The sequence below is a fragment of the Drosophila obscura genome, unplaced genomic scaffold, assembly GCF_018151105.1.
Source record: "Drosophila obscura isolate BZ-5 IFL unplaced genomic scaffold, ASM1815110v1 contig_208, whole genome shotgun sequence".
Lineage (NCBI taxonomy): Eukaryota > Metazoa > Arthropoda > Insecta > Diptera > Drosophilidae > Drosophila > Drosophila obscura.
The window spans coordinates 802,969-829,311 of record NW_024542799.1 but is presented as its reverse complement, the minus strand read 5'-3'; the positions used below and the strand labels follow the sequence as shown (position 1 = coordinate 829,311).

The 26,343-nt window shown below is 47.5% G+C and overlaps 1 protein-coding gene across 2 annotated transcripts in view; it reads right to left on the bottom strand.

Moving 5' to 3' along the window:
• LOC111070909 (junctional adhesion molecule A) overlaps positions 1–26,343 on the bottom strand; it is a 107,407-nt gene that overhangs the window by 28,338 nt on the left and 52,726 nt on the right. For both annotated transcript variants that reach the window (XM_022361951.2, XM_022361952.2), the window contains exons 3-6: positions 15,291–15,532; positions 11,816–12,026; positions 11,047–11,174; positions 6,584–6,752 (exon numbers count right to left, since the gene is read on the bottom strand). In XM_022361951.2, coding sequence (XP_022217643.1) covers positions 6,584–6,752; positions 11,047–11,174; positions 11,816–12,026; positions 15,291–15,532 — 750 coding nt within the window. The remainder of the gene's footprint in view (positions 1–6,583; positions 6,753–11,046; positions 11,175–11,815; positions 12,027–15,290; positions 15,533–26,343) is intronic.

The window sequence follows — 26,343 nt, the reverse complement described above, 5'->3', positions numbered from 1 at the left end:
GATTAAAATCCTACAATCTAATAACATAATCCACTTTATAATAGAATACCCTAGAGTTAGCATAGCTTGTAGAAAGGTGACGATATTCCCGGTTGAGCACGACGGAAAGGTACTGCAGCTGACAGAGAACATTGTAGCTGAGTGCGGAAACCAGGTGTGGGCCGTCACGAGCTGCGCCCCCACAACCACCACCACGTTCTGCAAAAAGGAAGTAAGAGGTTCCTGTGCCCAGGGATTACACTCCGGGGGCACCGCTCATTGCCTTTCGCAACCGAGCCATCTGGAGCCCATCACCCTCGTCGACGACGGCATGATCATCGTCAATAACCGGCCGGCAAAGATCAGCTGTGACTCGGACACGGTGGTTACGACCGCCGGAACGCAGCTCATCACCTTCAATGACTGCGCAACCGTAAATGGCACCCGATTCCGAAATCGCAATAACATCCAACAGCGATTTCCAGGCATCGCATCAGTACCCGCTCTGAACATCTCCGGGCACGAGACTATCCTGAGCCTCCCGTTCTTACACCAGCTCAGCGAGGACAACCTCAACTACATCAAGGAGGTCGAGCAGGCCACCATGGCCAAGCTCAGCCCGCTCCACGCGTTTGGACTGGGCATGGCTCTGTGCGGAGCATTGGGGGGAATCATCTACCTCAGATTCCACCTCAATAGGAAGAGAGATGCGAGGCAAATCAAGGAGATGATAGACGGATTGAGAGCAGCGAGGACGCCCGCTCTTTAAGAGGGGGAGTAGTTAACACTCCCCACCAGCTGCAGGGTATCAGCGGAATTCCAGAAGTGGAAGACCTCTGATGCTGACTCAAGTGGACGGGGGTCCTCAAGTTACATTGTTGCATAAACATCCGCTGGAGAGCGGACCGTCGGCTCGAGGCGCTGAGGTTGCAGAACGTCGGCCCGCTGCATGGGCAGCGCTGCCGTCTGGGGGGCAACTTTAAGAATATCATTTTATATTTCATTTCTTGTACTTCAGAATTAATCTCATACTTGACCGAGCCAGTCGTGCCGGTAATAAACTTTAAAACGTAATCTCGTCTTTCCTTGCCGGTGGCCGAGCCCCGGTACATATAAACGGGATAAATAATATTTAATTTGTATATGTGCATATGTCAGGACAAAGTTTCGTATGCTGCTGCTCATGTAATTTATCAGTAAATTAAGCAATTTATTTTATTTATTCCATTACGTAAATCATGCAATTTGTACCCGATTTCGTCATAGGTCGAAAGGCCACACAAGGCCAACGAATATTTTGTGCCAACGGCAGCGATTTCTGGCCAGGATTTACGCAGAATCATCTCTCCTCCCCACAGCACACACATCACACAACTCTCCACTCTGTACAATCTCCAATCCGGAATCCACAATCCCCGAGTTGTTTTTACCTACACGCTTTGGTAATTTTATTAAAATCACTTCGAGTGGCAGTCGGGAGATTTGGGAATTTGGTTTTTGGGGACTCAGGCACGCAGCGCTCCCATAAAAGCAAACATAATGAGCCTCACACACACACACACACACAGTCCTCCTCTATGTAGTAGTAGCATGCGTCAAAAGTTTGGCTAGAAAATGTATGAATCTAATAAACAAAAGCCGTATATTATTAGCTGAGGATTTGTTTGCTCCCCTGCCGCATCCGCACCCGTTGCGAAGGAGTTATTCCCGGGCTACTCTTATGAGCTAGCTCAATGTTCTACCACCTCCCGCTGCTCTCACTCCTGGCCAGCTTTAGCTTTGCTTGTGGCTAAGTCTGGTATCGTACGAGCACTGGCTGCCGCCGGCCTGTGCCTGTGCCTGCGGTTGGGGGCATCTTCGTCTTCGTAGCCGGCTTTGCTTCCTTGTTGAACATGGCACAAATTATGTTAGTCGGCGGCAATCTCTGAGGATTGACTATGCATGAACTGAAGGCAGTAAGTGGAAGTGTGTGCCATTGCAGGGGAAGATGTGCTCGCACACGGAAATGTTATCATAAGTTATGGCCAAAGTTTTTCCAGGCAATAGTTTTAGGGGGATCTGCAGCACTGTGGCAAAGCGTCGTCGGTTGGTGGCAACATTAAGGAAACAGAGCCCCACTACTTGGCCTCGCCTTTAGATTTCTCTTCGTGTATTTTACTGGCGCCTATCAACAGACAGGGCATCATTGCCATTTAAATACACACACTTGGCCAGTGCAATTTGCTGTAGCTTGTATTAAATTCTGTTGCCGGAATGCCACACCACACACCACATCGCACGAACCCACACAGAGGCTGAGGCTGAGGCAGGGGCAGAGACAGAGACAGTCACCGACTGCTGCCCCGCACGAAACAGGAAGTGTTGGCTTTGTGTGTACTTGCAGCTCTAATGTACAAACTAATGGAGCAGCAGCTGGATATGGAGCTGAATGAGGCTGGCGGGCAGGTGGACAGTTTGCTGTATGCTCCACACCAACACACAGCCGAAAGTTGTACACGTACACACGATTAGAGGCGCATACCTGGTCCAGCGAATCGGACACGCAACAGAAGCTGGACCTAGGATCAGGTCCTACACTCCTACACTTGCCCTATCCCTCTCCCGCTCCCACATACAGACAAACGCGCAAACAATGAGACGAAATTTTTGCACTCCTCCTGCGCTGGGCATCCTTAAGGCGAAATGTAATTTCCTGTGACAAAATACAAAGCTAATCTGCAGCACAGACCATTGCAGGGGGGCAGGGGGGAATAAATACCCTGCCACCCTGCAGTACGAAACTTGACTAAAGGATTTCGGTGGGTGGTTGTGTGTGTGTGTGTGCCGGCAGGACATCGCAGCGGCTTCCACTTCGACTTCGATGTCGATACGTGCAGCGAGCCAGAGGATTAGGAGGCCATAGATAGCCATAGCTCCATTCTATGGGAAGCTGTAAAGCAGGTCAAGGCTTTAACTTCTCACACCTTCGGTCCGTGATCTGCCCGTGCGTCTCGTTTGCCATTTGATGAGCATCGAGGCAGCCGAGCCACAGGACACACGAGTGGCAGGACAACAAAAGAGCCACACAAATGGCCAGGGAAACTTCAGCTGACAAATATAAATCGAAACTTGAACTTTTCTATCCCAACGCTTCCACAACCGCCCACGCCCACGCCCCCGCCTGCCGTCCCTCTGGTGCGGATCAGCTGGCAGCGGACATTTGTCGTGGCAGGATTCCGTTTGATTTCTCAAGTGTAAGCTGCGAAGGATGCGCCATTGCCTGTCGCCCAAATATCAATATGCCCGGCCACGAGTCACCTGTACCTGCACCTGCATCCTCTCCACCCATCACTCCTTCAGTGGCATCCAACAATAATTGAATGGTGCCTGCTCTAGATGGAGACACGCAGACAGATTTTGCAAAGTTTCATTATGGAGCAGCCAGCAGCCAGAAGCTGGGACACGGCAGCCGTTTGCAAATGCATCCAAATCATTGCCAGAAAATAGAGCAAACAACCTGCTTAGTCATTCCAGCCCAGGCCCAGGCCCCAGCTCCCAGCTCCAGGCTCTGATTTACCCTGATTGACAGGCACATCCAGAGCAATGGGACCACGGGCCCAATGCAAGGCAAGGCCGAGCGCACAGTGGTTGCCGATTGTGGTTTCCATATCCCCAATTAATGTGGCTCGGGTATGCAAATTCTAATAAGGACGAGTGTCCGTTCGGAGTTTGCTTTTGACAGCTGTTCGTTACAGCCATTCCCTGATACCCAACAGATATCTCAAAATATTGAAACTTAGAGACGGAGACAGAGAGAGAGAGAGATATCTCAGTACTGTTGCAGTTTGTTCCGTTCACCTGATTTAAACCTGCCGTCCACTGCATCAGGCAGCAGACTCTTGCCATCAGGCACTCCGACAGCTAACGAAGAGATGCGATGCAGAATTGGCAGCAGAGACCCACAGCAATGCTGCTGGACAGCAGCACAAGGAATACCATGCATAGCTTGGCACACGGAGCAGAAATTGGCAATGGACGGACCAACCAGTTGGCCTCCATGCCCAATCACTCTCGCTCATCGAGTGTCCGAGCTGCGTTTGGCTTTGCCTGTCACAACATGGCTGGCATGGGGCTTGTTGATGCCCTTGTTTGTGCCATTAACGCTTCAATTCGAGTGGCCTCCGTCGCCAACACGGGCACATTGTTGCCAAAAACCAGGCGAAGGTCGAAATTTAGTTGCGAATTCCATCCAACATGTATGGATTATCTGACTGTTAGCCAGATTTCACTGTCATAAAGCCGCAGTGTTGCTCGGACAGGCCAACACACCCTTGTGTGCTTGTGTGCATCCGAAGGACACTTTACCGCAGAAAACAAATGAAACAAACCCCAACAACAAAAGCACACAGAGCGGGACCCGCTCCCTCACATTTCGGATTTGTTAATCCGCTTTTAAAAACAGAAACAGATTTTCAATAACCCTAATGGATTTGCCATTACGCTTAAAACAATAAAAAGTTCCAAAAATGTGGCATATAATGTATAAATTATTGCTGGGCAGCGTAATATTTCGTTGAATGTTGAATATTTTATCAGATGTTGGAAGTGTTGTGTGCACCACTGACTAAACGAAGGAAATATAGGGAAAATCTACGTCTAACCTGATGGTTCTTACCATCACAATGCTTACACAATGTTTGGGAATTAATATACTATAATTTACGGTCTCCTTTGATCAAGGGGCAGCTAGGGTAGCATTGAACAGAATCGTATCTATCTGTTCCTATCTGAAACTCTCACTTTAAATGTAAATCCGAGCTCTAATATATTCCTGCGGAAAGCTGCACAAAATTTAAAGTTTCGAAACGCACTTTTATATCGAAACTAAACCCCACATTCCACTCGTGGCATATCGCTCGCCCTCACTCTCCCCCCCTCCCCGGCGACTATTTAGCGGATGCGGCAGAGTGAAAACACGTATATCCCGTGACCATTTTGTGTGTGTTTTTGCAGGGCGCCACGGCCTTTGGTTCACTGTTGCTTCATTATTTTGTTTGTTAACCTTCTATGGGCTCCCCTTTCTATGCAGTTTCTCTCCAGCACTGAAGCACCTGCACCTGCACCCGCACCACCACCGTCTCTTATCTCTCTTTGGACGTCTGCTCTCCTCTGTCCTCTTTGCTGTTTTCTATTTCTATGCATTCATGCATAATGGCGGGCAAACGTTTACAATAGCAACAGCATGGATTTCCGCACGTTACCATTTGCGGTCCATTTGCGGCTGTCGACTGGCTGGCAGACAGCAGGGAACATGGAGCATGGAGCAGGGAGCATGGAACAGGAAACGTGGAACAAAGAGCAGGGGTCACTGTGGTGCTGTTAGCATGATTGAAAAACGTGCCCCCTTCATTTCCGTATCCTGCTGGCTCTGTTGCCCCCAGCCCCAGCCGCATCCACATCGCACTCTTCCACCGAGTTCCATCAGAGTTAAAATTGTATAGCTGCTGCTGCTGCTGCTCTTGGCTCTCCCTATTGTTGCCAGTGTACTTCTGTCCCTTACAATTACGTAATTTATTTTAACTGTGTCAAATCCACGCCGTTCGACAGCGATTATGCTGGCAAATTGCAACAATTCCTCTGCCTCTGCTACTGCCACTGCCACTGCCATGGCCTCCGGCAGTGGCCACAAGTCCCGCCTGCAATTTGTAAATGTCGCCGGCATCCGTCTTTGTTTGTGCCGAGTGCGTAGCGGGCTGGAATGTGGCACTGAGGCAGCAGTAGGAGCCCAGGTCTGGTGCCACTCACTTGACTGCAATTAACCGCAGTGTGCTAATTAATTTGCTCATAATTGATGCGATTATGTGTTTCATTTGTGGCCCCAACACGATACAAATGACCCAATGGCCCCACGGGTCACATCCAAACATCAACCGTAAATGGAACAACAGGAGTAAATTTTAGGAATTGCTGCTCCGACTGAGCACTGTCCTGGTGGAAATCAAGCGAATCTAAACGGGCCAGTCGAGCGACAGTTCCTGCACAATTTATTAATGGCAAAAGAGTCACGGCCATCCTGCCTGCCTGCCGCCTGCCAGCCTGCCTGCAGGCGGAAATGAGCCGAAAATTGCAATCGGAAGTGGCTTTCGGTTCGGTTTCGCATCGGTTTGTTTCGGTTTCGTGTTTCGGGTTTCGGGTTTCGGGTTCGCTTTCAGTGGGTCAAGGCGGTGGTCAGTGGTGGATCTGCATTGCATCGAGCCTCGGTCCACTACCATTCGACTTCATAAACTTTATCCCGCTGGGCAGCATCCTGTCACGGATACATGTATGCAGATGCAGCTGCAGCTGCAGATGGAGATGCAAAAGGGCTGCCAGGACATTGGAAAATTTCCTTCGTAACCCAAACAAAATGGCATCGCAGAGCATAGATGCCTGGCGGACACATTTGTCCGTTCATTTATGCCGTGTGGGGAGGGGTGTTGGTGGGGGGAAATGTTAACGCTGCTACAAAACACTCGTACCCTTTCATGGTTTGGGAAGGCTTACACTCGTAACTGCATACACACAATACAGGCAACACTTTTTGGCCATCTATTTGCGTTAGGGAAAAGTGGAGGCTTGTACTTACCATTTAGGACATGGACACGCACACTGGCCACATCTGCATTCGAGGGGGCACACGAGTATTTGCCCGAATCGGCCAGATCTGCATTCTGTATCAGCAGAAATGAGGTTGTCACATCGCCCTTTTCGGTAATTACCGACACGCCGCCTCTTGATGAATCATAATTAATGACCTGCAAGTGTAAGAGAGAGCGAGCGGGGGGTGGTTAGTGCCATGTGTAAAAGCGGTGTGAATCGGTTGTAAATATTGTTTAGAAATAAGAGTAAATATTGTAATTGTAACTATAACTCTTCTGTGACTAGTGCATTAAAAATAAGTTTTACTTGTAGCACTAGGAAAAATCAAAATAAACATAAACATAACAGAGGGGTGTCACAGGTAAAGCTCTGTGTAGGTACACGGGTACACATAATGACAAAACAATGACGGGGGTGTCAGCAAATTTCTTGCTGCTCGTTAAATGGCAGGAACCATCGTATTTCCCCCTTGGCACATTGCTTTTCAATTCACTAATTTCCCCTATAGCAATGCATTTTCTGAAATACTTTAAGGACATGTAAAATAAAAATAAAATGTATGAAAATATTTCAAGTCTGATTCCAGGTGTCGTTTTTCCAATTAGTTTTCAACAATAAATAAAATAAATCATGGAAAACCAAAATGTCATTTAATATCTCTTTGGTTGTGGCTCCTCATTCCTAGCATCAATGTGTAAAATATTAATTTAAATGGCAAAATAATTGCTGGTGTAAGAAATTCCTAATAGTAAGTACATGGGACACGACAACAGCTGCCATTGAGTGATGGCCACAAATGGGGCTGTTGCAAATTGTGATTTTAATTGGAGTTTGATGACTGCTCTCCTGATTAAAGCTCATCTCTGGGTTGGGGCCCGACATCAAAGATCCTGACGAGCGGCAAAATTCATGCAAATCAAGTGGGGCTGCTCCTTGCGTCCCATTATGATTATTACTTTCCCTCGTTCGATTATCGATTTGTGCTGAACGGTAGGGCCGGGCCTGTCGTTGCCGAGGACTGCCACTAACAGCAGCTGAATGCATATTAAGTTCCGGCAAAAACAAATACTGGAATAATTTGCCAATACAGAAGAGCCAAAGACAGAGCAGGGAACACAAGGCAGAGCTGTGCACAGGCCACAGTTCAGCATAGCAAGGAGCAGGCGAAGAATTGATATTAACACATAATGCCGCTGACAGGGCAAAGACATTGGCAGTAACGAAGAAAATCAACAAGAACAAGAGGAAGAACTAAACTACTACGGAAATGAGATGCCTGACAACCAACCCTTGGCCCCGGGGCTATGGTTCAGGCTCTGCTCGTGCTCGCGTTCCTGTGCCTGTGCCTGACCCTTGGGCAAATTGTCTGCATTGGAGGGGCGCGCATAATTCGCCGTCTAATCTCAACTAATCGACAACATTTGCGATTGCCTGAGGCATGACAGTGAAGTTAGCGTCACTGATAATGATGACGATGGCCAAATAGATATAGACATCAACAACTATATGGCAGCGAAAGTGGGGTAAGCTGCACCAATTGATACCGATCAGCGGTAGAATATTTATATGGGAATAATAATAATATTTATTTATTGTATGCATAGTCGAATGCCTAATAGCTGTGGCAACTCATTCACTATTCACCTGAAATTGCAGAGCCATCAACCAAACTTATTCACATTCGCATCCAGGCCCTGTCTTATTGCTCGCAGAGGCCAATGTACCCGTCACCCGCACAATGGGTAGCAAGTCAGGAAAACAATGAAAATGACACAAACTTTTGTCGCAGAAACTTTTGGCAAGTGAAAAGTTTTGCCTATCAGCAGACACACGATATCCACGATATATATTGTACACGCCGCCGCCCCGTTGCCATTGCTGCTGACTCCAGCATAAATTTCATATTTGCATTATAATATTTCTCCATTCGGCACAAATTAGTTAATGACTGAGGGGCGGTGGTGGCTGCGGGGATGGGCTAACAGCGAGCATGAGGGCAGACAATCAACGAATCGGAATTAATGCGAATCTGCAGTTTGTCATTTGATAAATTGAAAAAACATTTTGCCACAGTGATGGCTTTTAAAATTCATGCCGTGCCGTTTGCAATTTTCATGACAACTGCAGCTGGCTCTCCACAGCTGTGGAATGGGACTGTCTATGGTACTGGGATTGGGGATTGGCGATTGGAATTGCCAGACTGCCACAGTAACAGACACACAAAATATACAAAGGAAATGTGTGAATGTGCCACAACAATGGCAAAAAGTGAATAAAATATTTGTGTAAAAGGTTTGTAGCTCATTGAAAATGCGCATACATATATCCGATTTATGTGGCATTTTCAACGCAGTAATCGACCACATATTTCGAGCATAAAAGCGTAAAAGCAAACAACAACAAAAACAGCCGTAAAAGGCCTGAACGGGCGCGCGCTCTTGCCCATCTAAAAAGTACATAAAAGTCACTTGAAGGCGGCGACTGACATTGAAATGCGAGAGGCGTTGGTGAGTGAAAAGATTGAAATTCCACTCGAACGAGAGAATATTGAAACTGAAGCTGAGCTGGGCTGAGCACTGGGCACTGAGCACGAGGAGCTTTGGTTGTCTGAGCTTAGCCCCTCGAGTGGATGCCACAAGTCCTGCCGCTTGCCAGCTGCTAGGGAAACGATGCCAAACATTTCAAGAGATTAGAGATTGTCCATCCTACAGAACACTCATTCTCCACGCTATGACATGCCACTTATGCCACGTATGCCACGGTAGGAATTACCTGTCGAAGCGATGCCTTCGTGGCAGGAAGCGGAAGGCAGGACCTAGGCAATGCCGATGGCGAAAATATGTAACACGTTAATTACAATTAGCGAGCGGAAGTGCGAGCAAAAAGTGTTGCCAACATTTCAGCGGCAAGGAAAACTCTGCGGCCAGCCAGAAGAGGAGTGTGGGTCCCTGAAAAGTATGCGGAGCGAGGAGCACGGAGCACAGAGCATGCAGCATGGCGTGGAGTGGTGTGGAGTGGAGTGCAGTGCATCAACTGAGTTTATCCATCCATTAAACTAATTAACAGCAAATTTGCATGGATCGTAAATAATCCGTGTGCAAAGTAAAGCAGAGCAGAGCACGGTACGGCACTGCACGAAACGGCACGGTAGAACGGGACATTACAAAGCCTGCAGCAAGGACCCGTGAAGGTTCCTGCGGCCACACACACACACACACACAGGCAGGGACAGAAAAAGGGAACAGGGACATGGACATGGACAGGTGGCCAAGTGCACACAATTGCGGCGGCAGAGCTGCTGGGATTTTAATTAGAAAATTCCAGGAATACATTAAAATGCGTCAAGTGGCAGGCAAGAAGAAGTGAGCAGTCCTCGAGGATCCGCAGCAGGAGCAGCGGGATTTGTGTGCTTCGCATTTAGCATGTTGAAACCAAGTTTATATACGAGTATTCCATCTTTTTTTTTGCACCTCTGCTGCTCTGCTTTTTTGTTGATATTTTGTTTGGCTTTTGCATTGCAATTAGCGTGTCGGGCAACTGTTACGGACGCGGAGTGGAGCGGACTGCAATTAGCCAGCAGTGGATGCTCCTCTCCTGCTTAACTGAGCTTGGAACAACAGAGCTAATTGCCAGTTGCAAATGCAGATGGAATCCGCCGGATGGCAATCGCGAAGGACAATGACAATAAAAATCCTAAGCGCAAAGAGCGATAATGCGGCCACCTGATGGACTGATCCCAAAATCCTCCACTTAAGTTCTTGCAGCTTTTCTCTCTCTCTCTCACTCTCTCTTTCTTCGCTCAACCTCTTCTTTTCGTTGTCACCCACGGCGGTAATTTAAACATAACCTGTCCGCCAAAACGCCATTGACCCAGTTCCTTATCCCCATCGCATTTACATTTGCATTTGCATGTGTGAAGGACGAGAGAGCGCAGGCAGAACGGCGAATAAGCGGGCGGGCGATACGCGTTGATTCACTCATTAAAATAACAACAGCTGACGTTTAAATAATGTTGACGGCTTTTGCCGTAAGCCACAGAGAGGACGGCTCTGATGAGGGTCCGCACACAAGTGGCGTCCGAAGGCGAAGCGGGGTGCAGAAATTCGGCTGTCACCAGCCAGCATGGCGTATGAGCAATGCAGAGGGAACACAGAGATTGAAGTTTTCGATTATTGGCATTCGTTTGCTTATTGGATTGTAAATTTCCATCACTGATTGGACCAGCGATTGCATCATCGCAGAGTAAATGAAGGCAAAGATTCACTGTGTAAAATGTGGATAGAGTTTTTTTTGATAACTGATTAATTGTTGTCGCGTCCGACAATTATTGTTATCCACCCCCTGGGGCGTGCATAAGCATTTGCCAGGGGGCAGAGAGGATGGATCTTCTCACTATTCATGGAGTGCTGAAAGGTAGGGGAATGGTATGTAACAATAAACTTTAATTACCTCCTCGTGATGATACCAGAAGATGTAGGCCGGTGGTTCGGGGCTGAACTTTACAGTGCAAGTGAGATTTATGGTGCTGCCTTTATCAACGTGAAGGTCAGGTCCTCCCAGAATGGTAGCCGTTGGCACTGTCGACGCGAAATGGAGACACCGAAAAAGATAGAGAGCAAGAGGTGGGAAAAAGACAAAAAATAAAAGAAGGAAAAAGGAAAAAGAAAAGAAGTGCATGAAAAACGCTGTTAAAATGAGGAGCAGCAACGGGGAACAAACAGGAGTAAGAGCAGGAGCATGAGCACGAGCTGTAGGAGCTGTAGGAGGTCGACTGGGCTGGCACTGTGGAATAATAAACTACGAGATAAAATGGAATTATTGTCGTATAAAAACCAAGCCCTCGACGCTCCATCGACATTGCCTTGGCCCCCCGTAGCCCCCCTGCTCGGTGTTCTGTTCGGTGTTCCGTGCGTGCTGCTCACTCGTTTTCTGTGTGTAATTTATTTGTTCAACAACTTCGTTTTTCACTGCCTGTCCTTATGGCCATCTCTTCTTTTTTCTTGTCTGTTTTTTTGTTTTTTTTTTTTTTGTTCAACGAGTGTCCTTTGTTATTTGCGACGACAAATGGTTGATTTTTTATGAAGAAGCTCTGAGGCCGAGGATGAGGCTAAAGTCGAAACCGAAGCTGACACCCAGAGCACACCATTGGAGACGTGTCCCCGAAGACAAGCCACGCCACGCCGCGACGCGCCGTGCCGTGCCGTGCCGCTCTACTTACCGACAACATTCAGACGGACGAAATAGCTGCGAACCGGCTGCGTCGATATCTGGCACTCGTACATGCCCGCATCACGCTTCTGGGCCCACTTTATCTGCAGCGTCCAGTCGTCGGTGTCCTGGTGATGGGTGGCCTGAAACCGCTGATCGGAGGTGTAGGTGTACGAGCCGACAGTCAGTATGTGTATATCGCGGTGCCGTATCCACGATACCTGCAAAATGCGAAGAGAGCAGAACAGAACGACGAGAATCATCAAACAGTTGAATCACAGGTGTGGCTATAATCCAAATATTAAATGAGACACGCATACGGGACACCCTTGCGGGGCAGCAAGGAAGCTATGGTATGTCCTGCTGAGTTCGTTATAGCCGATGTACCCCTGATGTATCCCCAGACAATCCCAATAAAAGGCGTCATTAAAAATGCAGCAATTGAAACAAAAAAAAAACAAAAACAAATTGCCGACGCAGTGTCATCAAAATCGAATAAAATGTCAAGGTTTACAGAGATTAAATTGCGATGCACCGTACAGAAAAAGGGGTAAATAATAAAAAACGTTTTGCATCTGTGATGGGAGTGTGGGGAGGGTTGGGACTACGTGACGTATGCGCAACGTGACACGTTCCGCCTGACTTTGATTCTGTTGGAAGTCCTTTGGTTTGACTTGCCAAATCTCTGGATATACTGGCTAAAGGGAATCTGCTGCTTCTGCTGCTGCTGCTCCTTCTGTGGATAGTGCTCGAGATATTTTGGCTTTGCTTAATTATCGCAAACTTTTTAAGTAGTTTGCGGTGCACAGAGAGACAACTTTGTAAGCTGGCTGCCAGCCAGCCACGCCCACCTAACGTTGGCTTATGTAAACTTATTAAGTCAAATGTAAATGCAAAATTATCGCACTTGACAGCCACAAACACACACACCCACACACACACCCATACATACATAGAGAGAGAAGAGCACCAACATGATGCGTGCGTGCGTTTAATTATACGAAATTCTGTTGCATACTTTCAAGGGCCGCCACCCAACAATGAGGATGGAACTAGAAAAGGTATGAGGGTCTCGGGGCAAGTATTGTGAACTGCATATGGGGTGCAATGAGTACGTGGTGGAGCAGGAGGGGAGTGCAATAAGTACCAGATATATGCTGAGGAGTACTGTGCTGACTGTGTCCTGCAGTCCTGCCGTGCAGCGGGGGGAGTGAGTGCATAAAAGTGAGAAAAACATGTCGCTCGCACTTTTGACAACACACAGTCGCTCTCGTGGCGACAACGACAGCCCTGCCATTAAACAAACATTTTACGCAACAAATTAAAGCGTAATTAACAAGTGCACGCTGTGCTGCATGTGGCGATGTAATGGAGCCACCCCTGGGCACTGCCACACTGCCACAGTGCCATCAGCGCATGCACTGCCAAAGCCTCCCATTGCATATTAGCAGCAACACTCCTCTGGAGCCATGCCCGGCCATATGAACAGCAACTACGACATCCACAACAGGCAGCAGCAGCAGCAACAACAGCAACAACAGCTCGACATTCCGTTTCAAGTTGCAAGTCCATGCCCAGTGCTGGGGGTACAGCAGCCACACAGAGGGCGTGGGCAGATGGGTAGAAGGTAGGAGGTGGCACCCAACTTTTGGGACCGTGCAACTCGGACTGTGAGCCAAGTGCTGTTGACGCGTGCGGCGAGTGCAATTTCATGAAATTGTTTAAATAATTTCGCGCTCAAATGCAATTGAAAGTGCTGCAGGGCGGCAACAGAAGGCAGTAGGGAAGTGGAAGCGGCAGGGGCAGAAGCAGGGGCATGGACGAGGGCTCAAAAAGGCCCGCCCACTTGAGGTTGAACAGTTGATGTATGTGTTAGCCACTATGTGGATGTGGGCTTGGGTGTGCGTGTGTTTGTGTGCCACTAGCAGGGGCTGCAACGACTGCTGCCACTCGTCCCTCTTTTGTTTGGCAAGAAATTAAAAGTTGCGCCTGCAAACGGCATCCTGCAGCGGCTTCTACACCCACACCAACCCCACCCCACAGCTTCCATTCTCTACATTTGCAGCCCCATCTCCGGCAGGATCCACTTCCTGTCCTGCCAGAACTGCTGCCAGTGCCACCACTGTTGGTGCATTTGTGTCAAGTACTCGCGAGCGTGTTGAAAGTTTGTTGGTTTTTGGCATTTGAGCATTTGAGCAGCGCCAACGCCGACGCCGACGCATCCTCCGACTATTACTTGTTTGTTTTTTTTTCCAGCGAAAACTAGAGAGAATCTATATGCAAATAGGATTGAGTGAGGTCCAGGTCCTGGTGCCGGTGCCGATCCCTCCTGGGGGCCAGCCATGCTGCTATCATGCCCCTTATTAATCGTTTCGGGCTGTCTAATTATTCATAAACCTATTTGTTGGGCATATTCAAAAAGTTAAGCCCCTCCGCCCCCCGGCACAGACACTGTTATCGCAATTATACATTTCATTAAACACATTTAGCAGGACGAGTGCGGATGAGTTCCAGGCATCCTACTAGAAGTGACACAAATTGGCCTCACACTGGGATCCGGGATACATTCGCCCAAATTAAATTCTACAAAATATATACAGAGAAAATTGAAAATGTTTCCCCGGGAACCCCGAAAACATATGCAAATATTTGTGATTCCTACGGCTCTGTTTCTGTCTCTGTTTCTGTTTGTGACAGCGGGAACTGAAGATTAAGCTGAAGGAGCAGCAGGTTGCCTCCGGCTGCCCTTTTGTTTTTTTTTTTTGTGCCATACAGAGAGGAGTCTTCCACAGAGACAGCGGCACAGGACAGGGCTGGGGAAGGGGCTGGGGAAGAGGCAGCGACAGAGGCAGGGGCACAATTAAAACAGATAAACAAAGGAAACAATAGCAAAACAACAACAGCCAAAAATTAACAAAAACCGGCAAAAAAAAAATAGAAAATACAAAAAGAAATTACTAAATTCCCTCCCAAAGACAAAAACAACTTAATGCCAAGTCGAAAGTCGCCTCTCGGCTTGCCCTCGCCTCAAAACGAAAACAGACACAAAGTGCGGGGCGGCAGGCAGCAGAGGAGTGGAGAGGAGAGGAGTAGGTTGTAGAACTAATTAAAAATTTCGCCGTCATGCTAGGGGAATTACATTTTTGGTCTACGCGTCTGCGACCAGGTTAGGAAATCAGCCAAGAAATCAAAAGACGGAGGCGCAACCAGGGAACCAGGGAACCAGGCAAAAAATTATTCCGCGCATGGAGAATAAACGAAAGTTGGGCACAGCACAAAACTTTAATGCCAAAGAGCGACTACTACATACATATATACATACATACTATATATACTTCTCGTTGTCGTCACGCACGACAGCAAACTTTTCGACACGAGTACGCTGTTAACCCCGGGTAAACCCCACGTAACCCCTCCCTAAAGACACCCACACACACCCACCCAGTGGGGTAGAGTGGGGCGAATCTTTAAGCCAAAAAACTCACCGTTTTGTTGGCCAAATTGCGCACACGGCAGCTGAGATAGGCGTTCTTGCCCATGAGGGCGGTGACATTGCGCGGCGTCGAGGGATCGAAATATGGCTCCATCCATTTGGGATGCGTGTAGGCGACAGTGGGCGCAGTGGGCAGTAGCATGGCTGCCTGTGCCCTGTCTGTCGTTGTCATCATCATCTCTTCCAGCGAGTTGTAACCCTCGTTGGGGCCCTGCACGCCGCCATTTGTCATATCTGCAACGAGGGAGAGAGAGAGGAAAATGAAATGAATTTCAGTGTGAAAAAGTCAAAAGCTGCAAATAGACACAAATGCTTCTAAGCCCCATGAATATGCATAGCGATGGGTATGGGAGCGAGAGAGAGCTTCTATCTTTGTGCGGTGAACCACAAAAAATATTTAAGAGAGACCCCAAAAGTGCAGTTGTTTGAAAGAAATTTTTGTTGCATGCAACACACACACACACACACACCACAGCAAATGCCTGGAAATGGTTGCCCACACACAAAATGACATTTGCATTCATTCAGAATGAGTAACACTCATGGTGGCAGGACACTCGTCATAGCTTTGGGTCGATGGTCCATGGTCCATGGTCCAGCCATCCAACCAACTAACCATCCATCTACATATCTAGGCATCCACGCACAAAACTTTGCTCATTAAAAGCGTCCTGCGGTTGAAAGGTGAAAGGCGCCAGTGGCCCCTGGCAATGGCATTAGGTGCTGTCAGCAGCCTTTACTCTCAATTGGAATGAAATGATGGCCAGCCAAGGTCCAAGCAAATGCGTTTTTAAAACACTGCGGAAACACAGTGGAACGAGGCTCTGCTATGCTCTGGCCAAAAATGTTGCCTAAATTCCAGCACTCAGAGAAGAGGTTTTTAACCTGAAACTCTTCCAGAATATATCCAGATGACTGCTGTTGCTGCTGCTAGCTTTTATTTCCTATTTTCTCTGATTTTATTATGATATTCATAGCTCTCGCAGCACTGTGCGTGGAGGCTGCAGCTGGGGTCTGCCTCTGCCTCGCCATGGCTGTCGGTCTGCCGACTCCTGGCCCGTTCAACCTTCGAGCGAGTGAAGTGTTTGCGGTTGGCAAGTACAAGTGCATACACACACACACACTACACCCTACATCCTACACAGAGACGTACGCATGGCAGGCGGAATTGTGTCACAGCTCACAGACGCACACGGAAACCGCAAGTCTCCATTTCTAGCCACAGACCCACAGACCCTTTTCACTGTCGAGCTCATGGCTATACAAAATATTTGCACTCAAATCATATTTCAAGGATTAAAACTTGCATTCATTCGAAAACGGTTTTTCTACATGCACACGCCCATTCACCCCCCAGGGCAGGGCACGCCCACAACTTCAGCTTCATAAAACAAAAGGTCCGTGCCGCCCAGGCACTCCCTTCGTGCCTCCCTTCCATGACGCCTCGCATTTGCATGCACAAGAGAATGCGTGGCAATGGAAAGAGAGGGGGAGGAGGAGCAGAAGGATGGAGGAGGAAGAGTCTTAAGCTCAATATGCTTAATGTCGCCTCGGGTGCTGGGAAATTTGAGCGAATGTGGCATTTAAATTAAACTGCTGCACTGCTATTGGCATCTGCTGCCCCACCACACACACGACTGTCTGACTGCATTCGTATGGGTGGTGCTACCCCCCTCACCCCACCACCCACCCACTGGTTACTGGCATGTTAACTGAACCCTGATCGAGTTAATGTCGCTTTTGTTCCGGGACAAAGAGCTACATTTCCATAAGGGATGCAATTTGTGGCGTTTAATGCAGAATATGCAGATGCAGGGGAATTATCATTGAGAAGAGACACGTCTTAGTTTAATTTTATTCAACTCATTGCCCTTTCCTCTATACTTTGGCATTACCTACTCTCTACTCTGGTTGACTTTTCTTGCCTCAAAGGAATTTCCTTCTAAATATTTCCAATGTACCAAAAATGTTTTCCAATTAAAATCACATTTAAGGTACGTTACTACCTTTAAAGCTCCATCAAGGCAATCTTTTCTATGGAAAATCAGCCTTTAAGAACTGCCTTTGGAGAAACATCCAATTCGATTGCCGCCCACACTGAATGAGCCTCATTTGGGGGCTCATGGGAACGCTGCAGCATGTGTGACGCCCTTACGCCCTGTGCCTCCATGTGGGTCTGGCTTAATCATTGCGTGGGCTAGGCCCAAAACGACACAGACCCACCACATCAACTCCATCTCCTGCTGTCACTGCTGCTGCTTCTCCTCCTCCTGCCCACACCCCTCCTTCCACATTCTGCCACACAATGACTTTGCATATTTGCCCTTAATTTTCGACAACGTTGACGAGCCGCGTGGAGCAATTAAGAAAACTTTTGCAATTTTCACGCTTTTGTTTTGGCATTCATTTTTTTTTCGTCCTTCCCCTTTTTTGGTTTATTTTTCTCTCTGTCTATAAAAGGGTGTGGTGCCGGTGCCCCAGGCCTCGTGCCACATGCCACATGCCCCCTGCACCATGATACGGCCTGACTGAAATGATGCGTAATGTGCAACACTTTGAACCGGCAGCTCAATGAATTTTGCCTCAGCCTCACCCAGCCTCCTTCTGCCTACAATAATTGCCTGCTTATTTTGGTTTCCCTTGAGCGGGGGGTTCGAATGAGGGGAAGGGGTTCTAGTGGGGTCGAAATGGGGTTAGAGCGGGGCGCCCGACGCACTTAATTGTGTTTAATGGCATTGAATTTCATAGTAAATATCGTTACATTTCGTTGTCTGCTTTCCTGCTCGGTAATTAACAAAAGCGAATGATTTAGTGGAGTGGCTCGACTATTAGATACCCAGTACTTCTTTAATTTGCTCCATTTGATAGTCATTTTGGATTTGGTCTTTATTTATACAAAATATGCCCTCTCAAAACTATCAGTATTTTTTGCATATACTTTTGTATGCTCTTTTCAGAGCTAGAACTTAGCCCAGTATTTTATGGTTTGGTTTTTCTGATTTTTCTTTTTACCGCAATGCCAAGCACCTTCCATACTCCTCCAGTGCAGGGTATAAAAATCAACATTGGCATGGAATTGAGTTACCCTCCTTTTCTTTTAGTGTCTCCTTCCATGTTGATATCCTCAATTTTACGTCTTTCTAGGTCTTCTTTAACTACTTTATCCCGCAACTCATTTGAGATGACGAGGGCCAATTGGTTGCTAGGTTTTGGGTTTTTGGACGTGGCCTGCCAGCCACTGGCTCCGTGAATAATGATGCCTTTTGACATTGTCTAAGCGATTTAATGCGTGCAATCGTGAGTTGGCTGGAAATCAAATGAGCATTGAGATGATGATGCTCCTGCTCGAATATGCATGTGCCATGGCTGGCTGCCACTCGACCGCCGCTCAACCGCTCAACCACTCAGCCACTCAGTCACTCTTTTATTTATGTCGAGAGCATGGGTGCAATTTGGGTGGCGGGGGCGGTGGCTGTGCTGCCTTGTTTGTGGCTGCCTCCGCTATGCCCCATGCTCCTGGCCGTCATCGCCTGCGGCCGGGGCGTCTTAATTAAGCTTAAATGATGCTGCAAAATTTATTTCATCTCGCACCCCGAACAGGAGTAGCAGGAGTAGCAGCAGCCGCCAGGAGGATAAAAGCAGAGGCATCTTCTATACGCATGCCATGCATACAAATTATCCACGCAAATTACAGGGCACGAAAATTGAAATTGAGTGTGGAGGTGGAGCTGGAAGCTGGAGGTGGGGCGTGCCAATCGCAGCCACTCTTTGATAAAACCGTCATATTTGCGCCACACCTACCTCTCTCTCCCCACACCCAGTTCTTCGCCTCACACATAATAATTTTTAATGCTGCTCATTAATTAGCGTCAATCGAGTGGAGCTTAATTGCTCGCATGATTACACTCGAAGAAGTGAAAGAAAGGAAAGACTCGCACTGAAACAACTGAAAGTGAAGCATAATAAAAAGCCTCGACTCGCCACGCACCGGGTTATGGTTTCCGTGTTGTGTTGTACTTCAGATACATATGCAGTACGTGTGTGTGTCGATCCAATTAATAAGCAATAAGTGATTTACGAGTGGTCCAATTTCTCGTGTTTATCATTATGCAAATTACGCTGGGCAACAAAAATAAACCCCATTATGTTTTTAATGTACGTCCCCACTTATGCTGCATTTTCAGGCGATGCAGCACCAAGAAACGGAGTATTAATTCCTGCCAAATAAGAATCCATTGATCTTTGGTTTCCCACTTGCATGCCATGCATATTTAAATACTATTCGCTTGCACAATCCTTTTGTTTTATTGAATTCCAAAATTCCAGTGCCAACGAAAAATTCGCAAGTTCCAAAGGAGAGTCTTTCCTCCATAAAAGAGAGCTATGAAATTATTGCAAACTTTTCTCATCTCATAAGAAAATAGTTTTCATATTAGGAATTTCGAGGGTTACGCTTAATTTGTTTTGTGTTATACCTGTACATACGAGTACATATATGCGTGTGTGTATATAATCAAGAAACATTTTCCACCGCTGTCGAGGGCAATTTAAGAGCTTAGACTTGTGCCTTGCCTTTGTCGCCTGTTATCTTCCTACCTTGATTGACAACATTTTTGTGCAACGCTTTTGCTGTCGTTGTTCTTGTGGTTGGCGTTGCTCTCGTTGTTGTTGCTGCTGCTGCTGCCGCTGCTGCTGTTGTTGTGACTTGCTTGTCTTTGCATAGCCACTTCGTCTGACAAAACATGCGATACGACACGACAACAGGAACAGGCGGCAGGCAGCAGGCAGCGGCAAGAGAAAATGAAAGAGAGCGCCGAAGTTATAGATACCCTAGGGCCTGGGCCCTTGAAATTACAGCATTTGTGGGAGTTTGGTGGGATTGTGCTCACAACAGCCTCACTGGCAGCTAAATGAAATAGAGATCTTGTCATGTTTTCTGCCTCTGGTGTCTGTGCAAATGTTATCATAGCTGTTCAAATTGAGGGACTTCTCTTCTGTTCAAACACCTGCTAAAAACCATCATACCATCTTTTAGGGTACATCAGCCAGCAAACACACACACACACACACACACACACACACACACTAAAGCATAATTCTTGTTATGAAATATTCCTAAAATTTCATACAAAGTACAAGCAAATGGCATGTGAGTAAGTTAAAAGAGCTATGCATGACTCTCTCTCTCTCTGTCTCTCTGTCACCCTATTCATCTGTCTCCTTCTCTTTCTTTTGGCTCTTCCTGTCGCCTTCACCCTCTGTGCTTGGTGTGTGTGTGTCTGTGTGCGGGCTTGTGTTTTGAGGCATTGAAAGCCAACAGCATAAAGTGAAGTTTATACAAGGAGTTTGGCTGCTTCGTTGGGCTTTTTGGGGTTGAGTTTGGGTCTGGGGATGTGGCTCTGGGGCTGGTCCTGGTTCTGTTCCTGGTTCTGGTTCTGGCATGGCTTATCACCTCTGGCATGGGTTGCAGCTTATAATGAAGCATTGTTTGCAGCTCAAAGTTTGGGCAGAGCAACAACAGAAAGACCTGATCCAGGGAGTGTACGAGTATTATCCAGAGCCTGACTAAGGATATGCTCCATGCTCAGACGGCACCTGAGTAGATATTAAAACAATATTTGCCGTGACTAAAGTTGGACGCATAAATGTATGTCCCTGTGCCTACTTACACACACACACAATCTCAGCCTGGACACACTCGGCGAGCAGCACTTACATGGGGATATTTGAATGGTTGCCTTGGTTCCTGGAGTCTGTTTTGGTCTTGGTTCTTGGTCGTGTTCTTGGCCAACAATTTGCCTGGTGAGTGCTTGATTAGAGCTGGCCACGTTGCCGTCTGTTATTGCTGGCTGTTCTCCACAATGTCGTCTTGATTTTATTAATGATCATCATAGATTTTCCAATCAGAATGTGTAATGCCATTTTCGGCCCTAATGGGGGGCCCACAGCACATGCAGCGGTCCCTTTTTTGTCTCCATCGCTTTCTGGGTTTTTGTGTGTGAATGAAATCAATTCAATGGCTTGGAAAAAGGGTCAGCCACGGCCTTGGGCCTTCGACTGTGGGTCCTAGACCAAGACTGTGCCAAGCTGTGCCTAAGCCTGACTGACAGTCAAAATGTCACTGGACCATGGATTTCCTCTCGATGGTCTGTCCCCCTCACCCCCTGAACAATGCTGTAGAATTTTAATTGCGTGTGTTAATTTTTGGGTTCGTTCATTCAATTTAAATTTATGGTTCTCACATAAATTGAAGTGGGACTTGGACCGGGACCAAGACTGGGCAAGTGGGGGCAATGGACCAGACGGCAATTTAAGGCACAATTTATTATCATTGTGGCAGTAGCAGGGGAACACAGAGAAGTCCAGGAGGAGCGCCCCCTCCTCATCGATTGGATGGGCCAGGTGTTGTGTGGTCTCCGTATTATGCATTCAACTTAATCAATCAGCTGCTGGGCAGCATCTTGATGAATGTCGGTTGAGGATTCTGTGTTTTTTTTTTGTTGTTTCATTTTGGAATCAGAATTGAAAGCACCAGCGGGAGGGCGAGGGTGGCTGCCGATGTTGCCCCAAACAACCGCAATATAGAAATTTTAATTGAAGCCATGCAAGTGGCATTTCACAACACTCTGCAAAACCACAAAAGGCAAACTGTATGGCAATTGCTTTTGTTGCCTTTATTGGTGGCACTGCTGACTGACTGCCTGCCTGCTGTTGCTGCAGCAGCAGCAGCAATAAAATATTAAATTCAAATGAAAACACAATAGATTTTCTCTGTTCCGGGATTGTTGTTTCTTTTATCGTTTTCACCATTGAATTATTTAGCCAGGGCACAGTGGAAACTACAAGAATCTCTCGGTATTTCCCTCTTCCACATCACTGGATTGCATTTTGCATGGAGAGGCAAAGAGTGGAAATGGTAAAGTTATATCCGAAAGTGGAAACTGCTTTAATCTCCGTTTGGCTGTCACTTTTAATCACCTTTCGTTCCACTGTACTGCAGGGCTGCTGCAGCTGCTGCTGCACGAGTTGTGCTGCACAACCGCATGGCAAAGTGTAAACACACTTATAATAAATCATTTTTAAATAATTTATAATCTGGCCAAATGGCCGACCAACAAACATGAGTACCGGCATCAGTGTGCAACACCCCCAAGATCATGCAAAAGGGTGCGGCGAATGGGGAGGGCATCCAACCAAAAAACTATGAAAAAAAACTGTCGCTTTTTTCTGGTCTTTGGGCCCGTGTAATGGCTCAGCAAAAGCTTCACTTTTGGCCATCACGAATTCGATGGCAGAGCCACACACAAAACGTGCGCTGCACTGTGCGGGTTGCGGGTGAATTGGGGGCTTTAAGAACTGCCCCAGACATACGGTTTTTTTTTTTAGCTATTCCAAATGCATGTAAGTGTGGCATGAACGGAAAGAGCTGAGCTGGGGTAAAGGGGCTTAGGGCTTGGGGACAGACATGTTTGCCGAACGCGTGTTGCCTGCCAAAAGGCAGACAGGGAGACAGGGCAGACAGACATGGCAGACGGAGAGACAGAGCTCTGGCTTCAGCTTCAAGTTTGATTGAGTGCTCCTCTGGTTGATGGCCGCATTTCGAATCGAGTTAAAACGTAGCAAATGACTTAAAAGTGCCAACTATGCGATGCTTAGCCATGTCTCTGTCCCTCTATCTCCATCTCCATCACGTTGCATGCCACATGGCTTGGGTGTGGGTGTTTGGGTGGGAGTGGGATCTGTGCAGTGACAGTTATTCACTTACATAGTGGCACTTAGTTATAGACGAATGTTTGGCAGCAGAAAGAGGGCCATGGAACGAACGTGCACAATCATTGCTTCAGTCACGTTTTGAATTGAAGAAAATTCATCAGACAATTTGGACTGTGTGACACGAGAACAGCACCGCACCTTCTCCATTGAGACACTCAAACACTCACACAATCTCCACTCTCCACTCTCAGCTTCTTTTGGGCTTAAGTTGGGGGAGTGGGGTCCCCCTGGCAATTTGTATTCCCTTGAATGGCTCTTACCTCAGAGATACACCAAATTGATTGAATTAAATTGCGATTTTTATGCGTGCATGATTGCATTGATGAGCCATTTCTCTTTCTCTCTCTCTATCTCTCTGTCTCTGTCTTTCTCTGTCTGTCTCTCTTGCTGCGTGCAACACTTTCACTCATTCCTGCGGCTCGTCATGTTTTATTGTTTGCACTTTTCAATTTATAGTTCCTGCCATTTTTTATATACATTTTCCTGATGTTTCTTGATGGTTTATTGCGCGCATCAAATGCATTGAAAATGGCAGCTTAAAACCGCTTTATACCGCTTTTTTACTGCTTTATGGGGGTGCTTTTGAGCGCGAATGATTTGCACACAGTCGCACAACGCGTTGCCAGCCAATTGAATAGTTTCGAATAATTTATGGACGCTTCTTTATTGGGGTATGAATGTGCGTAAAAAAACGCATGTGATGCTTCATTAATTGATTAATTCTATGCCAAATGCAATTGAATACTTGCCTTGAAACTGCCTTGAAAATATACCTTTTTGTGCTAACAATTACCCAAGAAAAACAGAAGGAACCGCAGTAGGCAGAAGCAGAAGAACCCGCTGTATCCACAACGGAAAGTCTGTTGCTAATTTTCTAGCTGGCTAATTCCATGTATCCACATGACACAGAAGGCACACGTTCTCTCGACTACCATCTGGCTGCAGTCCCTCTGCAATCCACACAATCCACGTACAGCTAAGCCACTTTTTTTTTGCTTGCTCCCTGGGCGATAAGTCAGCGGCAGGCAAGGACTGCTGCTGCTCCTGTCTGATAATATTTTAACTGTTTTTCAATCGGAGTCAGGTGCACTGGACTCTCACGGCGAAGGGGACGACGGGGGCACTGACTGCCATTGGTGTGGGAACAAGTTAAAGTGAATGGCAAACAAAGAAAATAAAAGTCCACAATGCAGTGGTAATTACAAGTCAAGTCGAATCGCGTGGCATTCGAGTGGGAGTCGATTCTTATTTGCTATGCCACTGCTGCCACATAGCCACGGCTGGTTGTCGGATCTGATACGAGCCGGCTGGCGGTGGCCATCGATGACGGGGCGCAGCTGTTGGTGCAGCAGTGCCAGGCACGCGCTGGAATAGGGCTTCCATGCATCTGCACCCTCCCCCCTCCGAAATCACAACAGTGCGCACACCAGCCAGCTCCGCTTCCCTAGGGCCTTGCCATTTAACTGGCTGCCGGTCGGGCTGCCTGGATGGCGGGATGGCTGGTCCCGTGCCCCGCGGGACATTCTGTAGAGCGAAAACGAAAACGAGTATATGAAGTACATTTTTACCCGCAATCCTTTTGTTTCCCCGTCTCTTGGTTCACATTTTTCTTCGCCTGACTTCGTGCAGGTCTTCCCCCTTTTGTGTTGTGTGTTATAAATTTTAAAAGTACACACACGTGCTAAGGTACGAGAGATAGCAGGTCCTGGCTGCTGCCGGATGCCTGCTGCCTGCTGCTGGTGGGACTATCTCCTGGGGGCAACTCAAAGTGGAAATGTTTGCCTTATTAGTACATTCAGCAGTAAAAAATGTGTTAATCTATAAACGTGTGTGCACCTCGCTGCCCAAAAAGGGTCTCTCCCTCTCTCTATATTTCTTTCTCTGTCTGTCTGTCGTTGTGGCAGTAGCACTATATTATTTTACATGGCCCGCGAGAATAGGAAGCGACCAGATTTTAGGGGTTCATTCGCTCGCTCGCTTGCAGTTCTTTAATGAATTTATCGCGTGTCGGGACCATGTTCCACATACACACATACGCCTCGTATGCCCCGACGGCCGTTAAGCATGCGGCAAGTACAAGGACACGCAGACACTACAACTCCCTACTCGGCCGCACCTCTACATCATCTACATCCTGCCTGCTTCATTAAAACTATGTGCTTTTAATGTTTACTGCCTGGGCAGATACGAAAGATGGCTGCCATTGCCACAGCTACTGCTACTGCTCCTCTGCTTCTACCTCTGTCTGGCTGTCAGTACCGACAGGTGCCATGGCCATGCCCAGGCCATGTTGATGATGATGTTTCTGTTCGAGGACGAGGAGCCGGTGCCACTTTGAGCCTCCTGCCATGTAAAACATTAAAATTTGACAGCTTTTAAGTGGGAAGAGCGGCTGCGGCTGGGGCAGCGAGTGTGGGAGTGTGGGCGTGTGGAGGCACCACAGCTGGCTGAATATTTCCGCGCTTCCTGCTGATGACGGCTTTTAATCGCTGCCTGCATAACTGATTACCGCGCAGCCCAGCCCTGCTCGGATATAAATCATTCTGCAACAAGAAATGCCACTTGGCATGCATCCAACACAGGGAAGGAGCAGCAGGATCTGGACTGGCAGCAGTGGCAGTGGCAGTGGCAGGGCAAGTGGAACCCTTCACACTTTGGCAGGCGAATTATTGTTTTCCAATTAATAAATGTCAATTACGTTGGAAGCTCGAAGCGGGGCACACAAACAAGGTCAGCGACCAGGCGACCAGGCAACCAGGCGACACTTGCAACAAAGCAAAGCCCCAAGCCAGCAATCAGGGTTTATGCGAGTCGCTGACTCACGAACTAGCTGAAAATATGGTCACATTTTAAGCGGGGTAATATTCATAACTCATATATCCAAGTGTAAGCTGGCAGAGCAATCTATTTGCCCGAGATGTAATCAATGGACCCCATAAAATGTATATTCATATATTTGCCTGATCCACTGCCTGTATTGTACATATGTATGTAGCTATGTATGTATGCCGGTGTACACATACATACACACATACATATATCCAATCCATAAACGTACTGTAACTCGCACAGTGACTGCAATATGTTCTGTACACTTGACCGCAACTGGGCAGCAGCCTCTGGACCGATGCTTCTCCGTTCTGTTCTGTTCTGTTCTGTTCGGCTGCTGCTGCTGCTGTCATCTTAAATAAACGACATGGCTGCCGGGGGCTTAGCCCAAAGGGCTGTGTCCGTGTCCTGCCACTTGCTGCCCAACTGTCCACCCATTCGGT